This window comes from Chrysemys picta, chromosome 19, assembly GCF_011386835.1.
Source record: "Chrysemys picta bellii isolate R12L10 chromosome 19, ASM1138683v2, whole genome shotgun sequence".
Classification (NCBI taxonomy): Eukaryota; Metazoa; Chordata; order Testudines; family Emydidae; genus Chrysemys; species Chrysemys picta.
In genome coordinates, this window is record NC_088809.1 from 5,235,309 (window position 1) to 5,249,771 (window position 14,463).

The following is a 14,463-nucleotide window of genomic DNA, read 5'->3' on the forward strand; positions in this document are numbered from 1 at the left end:
CTGCGGACAGTCAGTGTAAACAAACTGTCTCGCAGCCCACCAGTGGATTACCCTGACAGGCTGCAGGTTGCCCACCACTGCGTTAGAGATTCAAGGGGAGATTATGGACTTGTGGACCAAGGCATTGTACTTTCATAATGGAGGCTCAGTTCTTGAGAATAGATTCTGTATGTTGGCTTTGCAGATCTGAACTGGAACAAAAGCACATATCCGAAATATCACAGGCCGTCTGCCAAACCATGGTATGTTGTCCAGTTGACTTTACTTAAAGCAGCAGAGCTCAGCTTGTTTTGTGTCTCTTCCATGGCTAGTTCTGAATTTGAGTTCTCCACACTTGATCATCATTCTAAATGAACCTTTTACATTTTACTTCTTCTTCCCGTTAAAATGTGGTTTCTGTGGGATCCATAATTTTAACTTTTTTCCATTATAGAATTGTTTGCATTTCAGTGGAAGAGTTGTGCTAAATTGGTTTAGCCGTCAGGTGGCTGGAGGGATGTTTTCAGCTCTATTCTGAAATGTATTTTTCCATCAGCTGCTTCTTGCTTTAGGATTTTTCCTTTTGCAGACTTCAGTTGTTGAAACTGTTAGAGCTGGGTTAATAGGAAGATGTGTATTTAAGACAATTAAGGCACTCAAGAGATGGCAACACTTGTTAAAAATTCTGAGGGAACCTAGGCTATTAATTGTGGCAAGTTGTTAAACAGTGAATAGGGGTTGTGTGTGTGGGTGGTTTGCTTTTATAACAATTATCCTTAGCAGAGCCCCCCTATTACATTTTCTTTGTCTTCACTTGCTGTGCTCTAAGTTAAAATGTAGGCTTCTCCAGGCAGGGACCTATCTTAAATTGTCCGCCAGCCTTCATTTCAAAATCTCGGCCTTCGAGATAGTGGTAATTTCACTTATGGAACTATGGCAGAGGGCATTACTGTGCTGGCAATTGTACTTTTTTTCTTATATTGCTATAAGATTGAAACTAACCGGTTCTGCCACTTGCAGTCTTTCATCACAGCTGGCCACAGTTACATTATACTGTGGTATGTCTTCCAAATTTTGTGGAACTGAAAATTGTACTTCTTGATTCACACACCATATCTCTGACAACCTTGGCAATGAATTTGCCCTTACCCTCAAGAGACCATGAGCAATGGCACTTGACTTTGGGGTTTTCCTCCATGCAAATTTCCAGCTGAGGAGAATTATGTTGCAGATTTGAATAGCTGGAGTTTACAGCTTGAGGCACAAGGCCTTAAAAGGTCTTTTAATCCATGAAGCTATCTGGGTATAGGAGGGAAAAAATCAAGATTCTTTGAAATTTTAGGGCATATCAAGGAAGGGATGATCTTATGATTGTCACTGGTCGAGGACTCAAGATCTAGATTCAATTCCCAGCTCTGCAACTGACTTGCTGTTTGACCTTGGAAAAGTCACTTAATCTTTTCTGGTGTTGGTTCTCCATGTAGAAAAAGGGGATACTTTCTTTGTCTTTCCCTTTATCTGTCTTGTCTGTTTAGATTGTAAACTCTTTGGGGCAGGGACTCTCTCTTACTATGGATACATACAGGGTCCAGCCTAAGAGACCTCTAGACAGTACTGCAATACAGATAATTAGTAATTTTTCAGCCGTCTGCAGTGTCTTTGCCCTACAGAATCAGAACAATTATTTGGTATTTAACAGGTCTGAATCTGCTCTCCCATTGGCTTTACTTCAGTGCAATTCCTTTGATGGAATTGCTCCTAATTTCTCATGAAATCAGAACTATAACTTTATTTAAATAATAACAGAAAGTAGTTCAAGTTAGTGCCTATTGAGCGTTAGGTCAGTCTCCCAACAAAAGAACAAGGAGAGGTACAGGTAAAAGAATTGGCGTGACAGCAAAGTGGGAATTTTCTTACTTGTTACAGTGGTCTAGAACTGAATAGCCTCTGACTGATAGCCAAAGTTACCAATTGAAAATTAAAATAGACCAGATATTTTCTCAGTGGGCCTTTCCCACTATTTCATATCCCTAAAATAACTTGCTACATATACTAAATTTTGTAATTCCATTGTTCCAGTCGGTTCAGAGAAACTGCTAATATTGACAAGAGTGAACCCAATGAAAAACCACCTCCCAGTGTCTAGAAAAGAATTCAGTAAGCTGCTCATTCTCATAGATATTTAAGGTCAGAGTGATCTTCTACTCTGACTTCTTTGCCTAACACAGCCCATAAAATTTCACTCAGTAATTCCTGCAACAAGCCCATAAACTCTCCTAAATAGTCCCTGGTCTCTGTATTAAAATCAATTTTAAAATACCGCATAAAGGGAAATAGAGCTGTCCAAGCAGTAGGTGTGCATCAAGAGCTTTCCTTTCCCATTATCATTACAGTCACAGATTTATTCGTTGTATAATAAATGTAATTTCGATTTGATTTTTGTACTGTGATTCCCTGCTGCTCTAATAGACCGTGACTCACTTAAGGAAGAAACATAGAGGAAAATTGTTGACAGAATATCTCCCAAAACGATGACAAAAACCCAGCATGTAATTAATAGCAGAAGCTAAAGACTGAGCAATACTTGCTGTGTATGTAAACGCAATTGATTATGAATTTATTCTGGTAAGGCTAAGGCTTTGGGTGAAATTAAGTTATTTTTATTAAAACAGATTTTTTGCAAACTTTCTAAACAGTTTATACAGTTTAAGCATGTTGCTGAAACACAGATGTTGGAAGGTGATTTTTAAGCTCATTCTTTGTTTTGAAACGCCTGATGTCCAGCATAACGATAAATCTGAACTATTTGCACAGTTTTATGGTAATGTTACTATTTTATAGTCCTACAATGGCAGTTTGTGCCATTATTTAACTGTATTGCACTTCAGTTCTTGTACACATTTGAAGCCATCTGTACCTGAGATCTGGTCTCAATAAAACACGTTTGTAACCTTTAACAGAAGGCAGAGTCCGTGAGTCAACTTAATTCTATTAATAATGATACTTGGCACTTGCACAACAGTTGAGCTTTAAAGCACTTTACAAACAATCTTCTGAGCACCTCAGTCAGCCCGTTCCCATTTTAGACATTGGAAACTGAAGCAGAAAGACTGTGACTTGCACAAGGGATGGCTGACGTACTAATTGATGTCTTAAGAAAAGAGTGGAGAAAAGGGGAGGAACACTTCAAAATACTGTCAAGCCCAACTAGGCTCAAAACCTAGGTTTTGTAAAACCTGTTTTTGCAAAACTGAAATCAGTAGAAATGCTTTTATGGGATCTTTTTTAAAATATTTGAAATAACTGCATTGTTGTTGTTAGTATGTAAGGATTCCTTTTCGGTATTTGTATCTCAAACATTGCTGCTCTGTGTCAATTCATGAGAAACGGAAAGACTATTCAGCTTCGTTATTAATTGCTCGTGTGGAATGAAATGGAAAAAAAAATTGGTTAAAAGTATACTTTGATTTTTTTTTTTTTTTAAAGTTCTTCCAGTGTTAAGTCTACAGTAACACAGGCAAGGAAACGTGTATTTTAACTTCATAGTCTCTTAAAACTGAAACAGGAGCACTTTAGGTCTTCTCATGTTTGGATTTGGAGGTTTATTTACAGCGGAGTCGCATCATAGGCGTATATAACTTGCGCGATTTTAACTATACACACTCGGCAAAAAAAAAAGAGAAAAATAACAATTTAAATACTGTACCTGTAGTGTGGGCGATTTCGCCTACTATTCCACTCAATGAGCATTTGACTATACGTAATTTTCGCCTTACGCGCTGACTTCAGAACCTAACCCCCGCGTAAGAAGCGACTCCTCTGTACTTACATGCATCGGAAGGCTAAGACCATTGTATACGACATTATATACTATATCTGTCAAGTGTGGAAGTCCATTTCCTGTATGCATTTTGTGTCCTGATAGGTTTCCTACTAGCAATATTATTTAAGGTAAAGCTAACTCTTGTTTAATGCACACAAAATGTACTAAAATGTTCTTGTCTGATATATTTTTCAGGGTCCACACATAGCATCAGTTACACTTGCTGCGTATGAATGTAACTCAGTTAATTTTCCTGAACCACCGTACCCTGATCAAATTATCTGTCCTGATGAGGAGGGGATTGAAGGATCCATCTCTTTATGGACCATAATCTCAAAAGTCAGGCTAGAGGCCTGCATGTGGGTAAGGTTTAACTTATACAATTTTACCTAAAACAAACAAAGCAATGCTGGCTTTTGCTGACAGCAGTAACATGTAACTATTCACGTTGGAGGCATGATTTGCTGATTCACTTTAGATGTCTGTATTAGATCTGAACATCTTCAAAATGGATTAAACAGAAGCACTTGAAAATGGTTGAGTCAATTATCAGCTCCAGGATTGGAGTAAAGTTGGGGAAAAAAAGAAATCTTCTATTTTGTTAAAAGAATTTCTTCTGTAGAATCCTATAAAAATCACCTCTGTTTCCAAACTGTTTTTTCTAGGTACTTTAGGAGAAAATGCGTGAAATTTTTGAGAAACTCAGTGCAAAAGACAAGTTTTTTGAAAGATTCATTGCCCCAGCTGCGCTTGCAGATTAAGGGCTGAATCCTGCAAGCAGTGAGGCAAGTGAGTGACTTCACTCTCATGAATACTCCCTTCGAAGTCCATGGGCATGTTCAAGTGAATGAAGTTATTCTTCTGTGTTGGAAGGATCAGGTCCTAATGTTGTAGCAGATGCCCTGATCTTGGGGTTGCATCAATTTTCTGTTGAGTTGCATGTAGCCTGTTCACATGTTACGCATTGAAATTAAAAATCCATGTTTTCCCGATGAAAACATTCACTTATAAGTAGGGTGACCAGACAACAAATGTGAAAAATTGGGATGGGGATGGGGGGTAATAGGAGCCTATATCAGACCCCAAAATCGGGACTGTCCCTATAAAATCAGGACATCTGGTCACCCTACTTATAAGGCAAAAAAGAAAAAAAAGTTAGCTGCTAAACACGGAAGTACTCTTAGGACAGGGATTTAGTGAGGTGGATGTGGGTGCTTGTCACTGGAAATGTACTCCAATCTTACTTTAGTGTTCACTTTAGACTTTTTGAAATTTGTTTACTGAAGAATATTGGTCAGCTAAGATGTTTTTTCCCATAAAATATAAACTATTTTGAACTGAAACTTACACAAACACATCTGTTATGAACTGCTTTTATGCCAAGAGGCTTCATTTTATCACTGATGACTTCCTGTTCTGACCGTTGGTTTAATTATTAAATACTTGGTTCTCCAATTCAGACGTGGGGGATGGAATGGGATCCCTATAGTATATGATATCTAATCTTTTCTATCTTGTTTCTGGAAGCCTGTCAGGTGTGAAAATAACCCATAATAGACTTTATATTTTGGTTATTACAGTTTTAAAACTTGTCAGTGACCCTATCTCCAACAAAGAAGTTATATGTAGATCATACACATTACAGGTATATAAGGACAGTGTAAAAATACTTACAAAAAATCTTACAAAGGAAAGAACTGCAAACTTCCAGCCCTCTCAAAAACAAATACAATATACATTTTTAATGTTTCCTTTTGCTAACTAGAGAGCAAAATTCCATAAATGTTTTAATGTTCGAAAAATAAGTACAATTAACTGAAAATCTTCCACAAACAAGCATCTATAAGACAGTAAGTTCAGGATCTCTTTAATTTTTCCCCACTGCTCTACATCATAGTCTTCATGAAGTTGGAGCGATAAGAATATCATTTAAAATGAAGTTCTAGGGTTGCAAGGAAAATGTAGCTCAAGATAAATGTGCTTGCTGCACCACTTTGTTAATGTATAAAATTACTGACCTAACTGAAAATTAAGCAGCTTAGACAGAAATGTACACACAGTTGCATGCCTTGCAACTGATTGATTGTACCCTATCTTGAGACGAGAGAGAGAGAACAAGAGGTACTGTCTCAGGCCTTCCTTTGTGCTGCTTGCTGGTTCAGACCAGGGGAATTACAAGACTATCTGAGCAAACCAAAATGTTTTGTGTAATCTCCTCTTTCTTCCTACCCTCCTCCAAATATATTGCCAGCTACCTTTTTATTGAACTTTGTGGTAGATTTCCTCATGGGAGCATCTTCAATCTGCCACTGGTGTCTACTATGTTATGCTTTCTTGGACTGTTCCATGAGTACCTAAACATTGCTTATTAATTTCCTGTAGGTCAAATCAAATTGGCAGCTGTGCTGCTGCTTCCATTGTTTTTCTTTTGTCTTTACTCCAGTTTGCTTTTATAGAAACCACTGAAGAATTCTTGGTCCTATCACTGTTAAATCCAACATCCTTTTATGTGGAACACAATACTCAATTCCTGAAAAGGAAGTAAATGGACCGACGATTTTAGTAACTCAAAATCTGACAAATAAATAGCAGTATTAATTTTTCTCCTTGCAAACTGAAACCAAGAATAGTAGGTTGAATTTTATTAGTGTCTGATTATGGGAAACTAACTCATGAAAACTAAAATGTTATGAACCACCAAGTTCTAGTAATCTCTAAAACCTGAAATTGTCAATAAAGCTGTTTAAAATTCAAACACAAAGGGGCTATTAGAGGGAGCCTTTTGCATTGTCTAATTCTCAGGTTCCCCGGCTCGTTGGGTGAGCAGGGACCGGAAGTGTTGCTGACAGCATCCTGGTGCCCAATGAGGGAGTGAAGCAACATTACTAAACCCTAATTTCCTTTAGAAAATTAGTGTGTAACCATGTGGAGTGGATCCTGGCCCATCCTTTTTGATCAAAAGGTGACAATCAGTATAAAATGGGCCTCACCAGTCCTGGTTGCAGAAGGTGTTTTGAAAGGGCTTTCAGCCTGCTGGGGGATAGGCCAATTTTCAGAGCCTTCCACCTCACAGAAGCTAGGAATTGAATAGCACTTTAAATGTGTTGCATCTCTTTTGTGTTTTTTATTAGAAATTATCTGAAAAGGTAAAAATGTATAATCTCTCAGGATTGGCAGAACAGGCAGTCTGTGTCTTGACCAGGATAAAGTTTAAAAGAAGCTTTCTAGATATGACTAGTTTCCCATTTTAACTGTATGTATTTGTGCAAAAGAATATTGATTAGCGTTTGCCTTTCTAATTCCTTGTTGATCTAGGGGAACTCTAAGCAAATATCAGATGGAAATTTTAACAGTAAGAGTAAACAGCCATGTTTGCAAAAGATAGTATATAGTTGTTGGTTTGGATTACTTAAATGCTTCCTTTTTTTTACATATTAAGGCAATCTGTCTTGAGTAGACATGGAATCATATGATCTCGTTGTACTTTCGAGCTGTTTTGTAACAAAGACCTTGTGATTTAACCAGGGGTGAAAGTAACTTAAAGGACTTACCGCTATCCCAGAGGTCTGAACAGGGGGCGTGGCCTCAACCGAAAGAGGCGTGGCCTCAACTGGTAGAGGCGGGGCCTTTAAATACCCAGGCCCTTTACATCAAGTTTTAAACGTCCAGGGGCTCCAGCTGTGGCTGGGAGCCCTGGGGCCTTTAAATCACCCCCAGAGCTACCAGCTGCAGAGGCAGCTGGGAGCCCCAGGGCTCAGGCACAATTTAAAGGGCCCAGGGTTCCCCGCAGCAGCTGGAGTCCTGGGTCCTTTAAATCACTGCCAGATCACTGCTGCCGCTACCCCAGGGCTCGGGCGGCAATTTAATGGGCCCGGGGCTCTGGCCACTGCAGGGAGCCCTGGGCCCTTTAAATCGCCAGTGCCGGTACGCCGTATCGGACCACACTGGCTTACTTTCACCTCTGGATTTAACCAGTTTAAGGAAAGTTCATTTCTAGTACACACATGTGAACCTTTCCTTCATTAACAAAATGAAGCCAAGCAAATTGGCACATAGTTGTGAAGCAAACATTACTTCTGTTGTTCTTGCATCACCTTGAGAACATAATCCCAAATTATTTTTTCTGAAAAATAGCTATAACTCTTTCCAAGCTTAGCTTTCCATGTATCAGAAATAGACAGGCTAACGATGTTTTGGTGGTGTCGTATTCATGCAAATTTGTTACACACGTGGACAATAGGAAGACAAACATTTGAGGATGTGTGTGTATACACTACACAAACAGGGAGTTTGAGTTTGAGTTTGAGTAAAAATACAACTAATGTATTTTTATAGTGTTTAAAATCAATCTGTTGATTTAGAATATACAAAGCAGCTGGGATTCTCCCCGACATACAGTTGCTTCCAGAATCTGAACAAAGGAAACTGAAGGGCTTTATGCTGCTTGAAAGGAATATAAAAGCATTTGTCACTTGCTAATGGTTCTTAGTAAGAAGGGACATCTGCGTGTGGCTAAGGTTTAGCACTTTTCCAACAAAGCGCCCAACTATTGTGCTATTACCTGTTCCATGTTTTAAACCATTTGCATTTAATCCAAGTTCCTGTTTCATTATCCTCTGTTTATCCGTATGTCTAATACTGATTTTTTAAAAAAACTAAAGCTTTATTTACCCACAAGGCTGAAATGAGTCATTTGATGTCCCGAGAAAACCAATCATTTTCCTGCAGTGTAAAGGCAATCCTACTCTGATTCTTATTTCTCTTGGCTTTCTTGACCCCATTTTGTGGACAGATAAAATACTAGATAAGTTACGGTCTGCTCAGCGATATTTTCATTTGCTCAAACTGTAGTAGAACTTGAGGCAATGTTTTCCAATAAACAAGTGTGCCAAGTCTCAGGACCGACAATTCAACTATATTACAACTCTACAGAATTATAGTTTGGGTGGGGGGGAGAATCCATGTGGCTAAACTAAGAGAGGGAAAAATGTAGTTTTCTCAGGATAACTTAGATAACATTTGAAGCTGGGAGAACTTTGTGTAGCTGGTAACAATAATAAGCTTCCATTGGAAACAAGTGACTCCTGCAGTTCTGGTGGGATTAACCTTATATGTATTTGTGACTCTTATTATGAGTATTTTTTTTAACTTTTCAAGAAAAATTGTGAACATCAGTTGAGCTATTTTAAAGAGCTCTAATCAAGAACAATAAAATTAAAATCATTATTCTCTTCCCAGGGTGCTGGCACAGCTATTGGAGAGCTGCCTCCTTATTTCATGGCCAGAGCAGCCCGACTCTCTGGTGCTGAACCTGATGATGAAGAGTATCAGGAATTTGAGGAGATGCTGGAACATGCAGAGGCTGCACAAGTAAGAACACTGCAAAACATTAGAATGCATTTAATTATCACAGAACACAGCAAGATTAAGATGCAGCGGACAACAGTTCCACTGAAACAAACATGCAAGAAAGCAGCCAACGTGACTTTGTGAGCAGCTGCCCATAGGTTAGAAAAGAACCTGCACTGGATACAGATACATGTGGAGAAAACCAAACAAGAATTTATAGTCGGTTAAGGCAGGGATATGTTAATGTAGACAAAAAAATTAAGGCAAACAATGGCTTTTACAAATACAAAAAAGTTCTACAAATATAGCAAAGGAAGCATTAGAGGGAAGGTGAGGCCCACTAATAAGTGATGTAGGAGTCATCAAACCAACTGTGATTATGAAATAGCTGAACTGCCAAACTGTTTCTTAAATCTCTCTTAACGAGGAGATAATCGCCAGCCAACTTGTTTTCACTGGATAATACTCACCTGCCTTGCCACTAGCCGTTTGTGCTGCCAGTGTCTTGGCCGATTTAACAACCTGAGGAAACATATTCTTCCTGATGTTGAAAAGCAACCAAGCTGCTTTGAATCTTTTTGTTCTTAGCCTTTTTCAATTCAGTTTTATTGATAGATATATTACAACTTGCATTGCCCCATATTAGATCTTAATCGACTGTTAAAAGCTTTCTGTTCTGGTCAGCAGTCTGTGTGTGCCTTAGTTCAGAAATTATTTAGTTTCTAAATGTACAATTCTGGGGGGGGGGGGGGGGGAAATTCTCAAAAATGTCTTGCTGCTGAATTTCTCCTTTGTATTCTGCTTCCTTTTTACTCCTGTTTGTCTACCAAACCACTAGGTGGAAGTGGGTCACGATAGATTTTTATATGAAGGAATCAAGCTAATGCTATCTACTATGCACAGAAAAAGAGTTTACACTGCTTTCTCTTTGACCAACCCTTTACTGTAGCAAAAAAAACCAAACAAACAAAAAAAACCACACTCACCCCAGTCTTGACTTTTAAGAAGTATAAATGTTTCTTACCCTCTCTTTTGATAAGTTATTGCATGCAGGAAAAAGTAGTCCAAAGAGAGAGAGCATTTGAATAAACCCAAGAATCTCTCTGAAAAATATTCTTCTGAAAACAGCCTTAGGTTTCCTTGGACTTGTCTGCAAACATTAATTCTAGTCTAATAATGTTAATGATAGTATTTAATGCTATCTAACTTGCCAGCACTTCAGGACAAGCACCTCATCGTAATACCTATTCAGGAAAATGCCTAACACATTGGCACTAGATAAATAATTATAGTAAATTAAAAGATCCATCTTTTATAGGCATATGGCCAAAAATTCTCCTATTTTGACTTTTGCCCCATTGCTAGGTGTTAATTTTACAAATCAATCCTTGATCTATATACATATTTAACAAATCCCAGCAAAACACAAAGCCAGTCAAATACATGACTCGGAACTGAACTACTGTCCGTATTTATTTACTGGTTTCAGAGTAGCAGCCGTGTTAGTCTGTATCCGCAAAAAGAAGAGGAGTACTTGTGGCACCTTAGAGACTAACAAATTTATTAGAGCATAAGCTTTCGTGGACTACAGCCCACTTCTTCGGATCAAAGAAGTGGGCTGTAGTCCACGAAAGCTTATGCTCTAATAATTTTGTTAGTCTCTAAGGTGTCACAAGTACTCCTGTACTATTTATTTACTGTGACTCTCCCAGCAAGTTATGTGAGATTTTTAAAGTTCTGGGTGCAGCCAAGATTGGTTTCCAAAATGCATGGTAGGATTCTTGAGTACAAAACCTTTGCTAGTGAGAACCTTGTCAAGATAGACCAAAAATACCCTTAACTACAATGACTGTGTGATTGGTGAACAAATGAAATTGTGTCATTCATTGAGAATAAATAACATTGTATTTATTTGCGCTTTGATTTCATTTTCTCAGCAATTGAGTTTGGATTGAAGCACATTGTTTTGAGGATGACATTTCTTAAAACTTGACTTGCAATTTGATTCCTATAAGACACTCCAGCGTGAGGCTATGACAATCTGATTAAATTGTAGTATGGTTATAAAACTAATAGTTCAGTATTTAAGATTGGACGGTATTTTCCACTCACTAATATGACTTCCTTTGTGCTTTTGGCTTTCTATCATGTTTTTGTTAGATGTCTGTGAGAGGCACGCATGAATGTCTCATCCTATGGCCTTGAGCAAATCCTGGCATCGTTTGCAAAAGTGAAGCTTTGTCGCTATTTGCACTGCACAATCACTACTTCATGTGCAGTTTAAAGTCTCCTTATAATTGCTGAATAGCAATGTTTTTGTTACCTAAATCCGCTTGCCTCACTATCCAATTCTGATCCTCAATGCCCAAGGGTATAGAGAACATGGCAATCTGATGCCAATGGAAAACTACAAATGTTTGGCGCCATTTAACACTGAAAGGAATCCTTTCAATAGAAAGGCCTCTCTCCTCCCCCCTTATCTGTGAGGTGTGAAAATAGGTGTGTTGTATTAGAGAATAGCTTCCTCCTTTAGTTCTAATGAGCTGCTATGGCTGCATACAAAGCAGAGCCAAATTGCTTGGCATTTTGCATGTTTTGTATGGTTTTTTTTTATTTCGAAAATTTGTCACTACTGTTTCTGAGAAATACCATTGTTTTTTGCTAAACAGATGAGGATACTTGTGGCATTCTGTCAAGTAATATCCAGTCTGTGTTATTGACAGAAGAGAAAAAAAATGTTCTCTGTGGATTTTAAAAAAGACTAAAGGGAAATAAAATGATTTAAAATGGGTTATACAGTATGATGGGTTAGACCAATCATTCTGTTAAAATTTGCATAGGGGAAGAATATTGTCTCCCTAAAGTTAAAGAACGTATTTGAGCAGGTTTTCTTTCATAAACTGTCAATCCAAGTGACCTGGCTCCTTGAGTCACTTTTTGAGAGAAACCATGAGCTGGCTGATATGTAACTTTCTGTTTTTGTATTTTTCCATTAATATATTTAGAAAAAACCCCTCATCTTAATGGAACACCACTTCTTCTTTTTTGTTTGTCAGTTACAGTTAGTGTAAGTTAACTAAAGAGAGCTTCATATCGTCTATTGCTTCATATGTCGCCTTTTATTCTGCTTGGTCGTCTTGTTGGCAGTACTGTAATTCTGCCTTGGCTAATCAGGATTGCTTTTTCATGGAACGCTACAGTAAATGCAAAGCACGGTTGTCTGTATAACTAAACTAAACTAACTTGGCCTGTGATACGGTAAATATTTCCTCTATATATTATGAATTTTATTTTTTATAGAATTTTAACAGTGATTTTTCCAATGGCTGTCACTTCTGTTCTGTCCAGTTAAGTGCCAGCGTCCTGAAATTTTCTATCAGAGCTCCCCACTCTAAAGATGAGGAATATCACTAGTGAAACCTTTCAAACCAACCTCTCAATTAGGGGAAGTTGAATCTACTACTCAGTGCTGGAGCAGCGCATGGGCAATAGCACAGTACAAATGTAACTGTACAGTTTCTTATAGATACTTTTTGTCTCTGTTTTTGCCAGTATGATAGTTACTGATTGTTAAGTATTTTCTGACGTCTGCATCTCTTTCTGTATCATACTGAGCAACTTAAAAGCTGATGAAGTTTGTGGTGAAAACAAAGCTTAATGCAACTTAATACAACTCTATGAAAGTATTGAATGTGTGGGCCCTTGCTATATCATGCTGCTTTCTATTAAGAGGAGAACATAATTAAAGGGGGCCTGAAAGCTAATGAAATCTTCTTTGTGCATCTGATCGTTAGTGACTTTGTGTGTTTGGATTCATATTTAAGTGGCATATTCTTTAAGGACTAATGATTTACACTTTGAGTGCTTGGGCTTTGCTTCTGTGCACTGCTGTGTGAGCCAAGTTTCCCTGTTAAAAATATTTTCTAGTTGCCTGTGTTACTATCGGTTACTTGCTGTTTGTTTACTTTCCAAATTATGTTCTGGCTTCCTTTAAAGAATACAAACTTGAAAAAGGGTTAATACCATATAAACCCTGAGATAAAACAGGACTCATTGTAAATGATTGAGTGCCATCTGTGCACTGAGCATCAGCCGTTGCTGGGACCTGTTTTTGACTCCACTGAACCTTTACTGGTTGTGGTTTGTCTGGCCATCACATGACTTCTCTGAAAATTCCCCCTCCCCTCCATTTCCAGTAAACTGTTTGAACAGGAGTGACTCAGAGTGAAACCAGCTTCCCTGTAACCACAGGGCCTGTTAAAGAATTTGTCAACGTGGACTCTAGAGGGTTTGCATTAAACTTCGCTGTAACTGCTTTGGTTTGTATTGCGTCAGGAGTTCCATAGAACAACTTCCTGCCTGAAGAGTATGTTGCTTGTCGGCAATGACTTAATCTGATGAACTCTAAGTTACTGGCCAGTAGACATGTGTTAAACCCATCTTTCTAGCATTTCTTCAAGGCTTTGTGCCTTGAGTTGGATTGCTTTTCCACACCTTAATGTAGAGTTTCTCGTTTCCAAAATAAGAGTGCAAAGTACACCACCACACCCAGCCATGGTTGCTTTGAGGACGGGAGCACTGTATGTTCTGACACGGCACTGTGACTTCACTCACATGGCATGAATAAGTCGAAATGTTATGTAATTACCAAAGTAGAGCTGGTCTGTGATTAAATTAAATTTTGATCTGTTTCTTGGCTAAAACAAAATTAACCATCATGTTCAGATATGACTTCTCTAAAAGGCTTCCTTGGTTGCCAGCTTGTTGGATTGAAAGGTTATTTTGTTGCCTTGGTTTTTTACAAGACATTTTTAGTGCTTAAAATAGTGCATGGGGAGTTGTAAAGAAAATGGAAGAGCAGCAAGAACAGTACAGTGGAAATCTTGACATTTTTCCTTCCCAGAAAGTATTTGTTTGGACCCAATTCCAAATGCCATTCTTCATCTTTCTTTTAGGCTTCCAATCGCCCCCTTCCCTCATCAGCTTCCTCTCTTTATTAATTGTGCTGTACAAGAAAGAGATTGTCAGTGTTTGGTCTAGGCTTCCTAATGGGTGGCCACCAGGAGGCTTGTCTGCACATTTTGCATTCCTGAAGTTTGATGCATGCATTTGTTAATACATGTATGGGAGTTTTTTAACCCTTTCACCTTGGGCCAGAATTAAAAATATAACTTCACACTGATCAAACTCTGGTGAAGCTTCCCCTTAAAAATAGAAACTTTCTGTGAGATACAGGGTTTTATAGTGAGCTAAGAATGAAATTATTTTTCACTGGAGAAAGAACCTACTAAATAGCAGTATGGTCTTTAGTA

The 14,463-nt window shown here is 38.3% G+C and overlaps 1 protein-coding gene across 8 annotated transcripts in view; it reads left to right on the forward strand.

Moving 5' to 3' along the window:
• VMP1 (vacuole membrane protein 1) overlaps positions 1 to 14,463 on the forward strand; it is an 84,310-nt gene that overhangs the window by 33,109 nt on the left and 36,738 nt on the right. For 7 of the 8 annotated variants that reach the window (XM_005298788.5, XM_065573528.1, XM_005298787.4 and 4 more), the window contains 2 exons: positions 3,998 to 4,165; positions 9,041 to 9,172. In XM_005298788.5, coding sequence (XP_005298845.1) covers positions 3,998 to 4,165; positions 9,041 to 9,172 — 300 coding nt within the window. Of the gene's footprint in view, positions 1 to 3,063; positions 3,204 to 3,997; positions 4,166 to 9,040; positions 9,173 to 14,463 lie in introns of those variants that run through there. The other variant, XM_065573530.1, reaches the window with a different exon arrangement.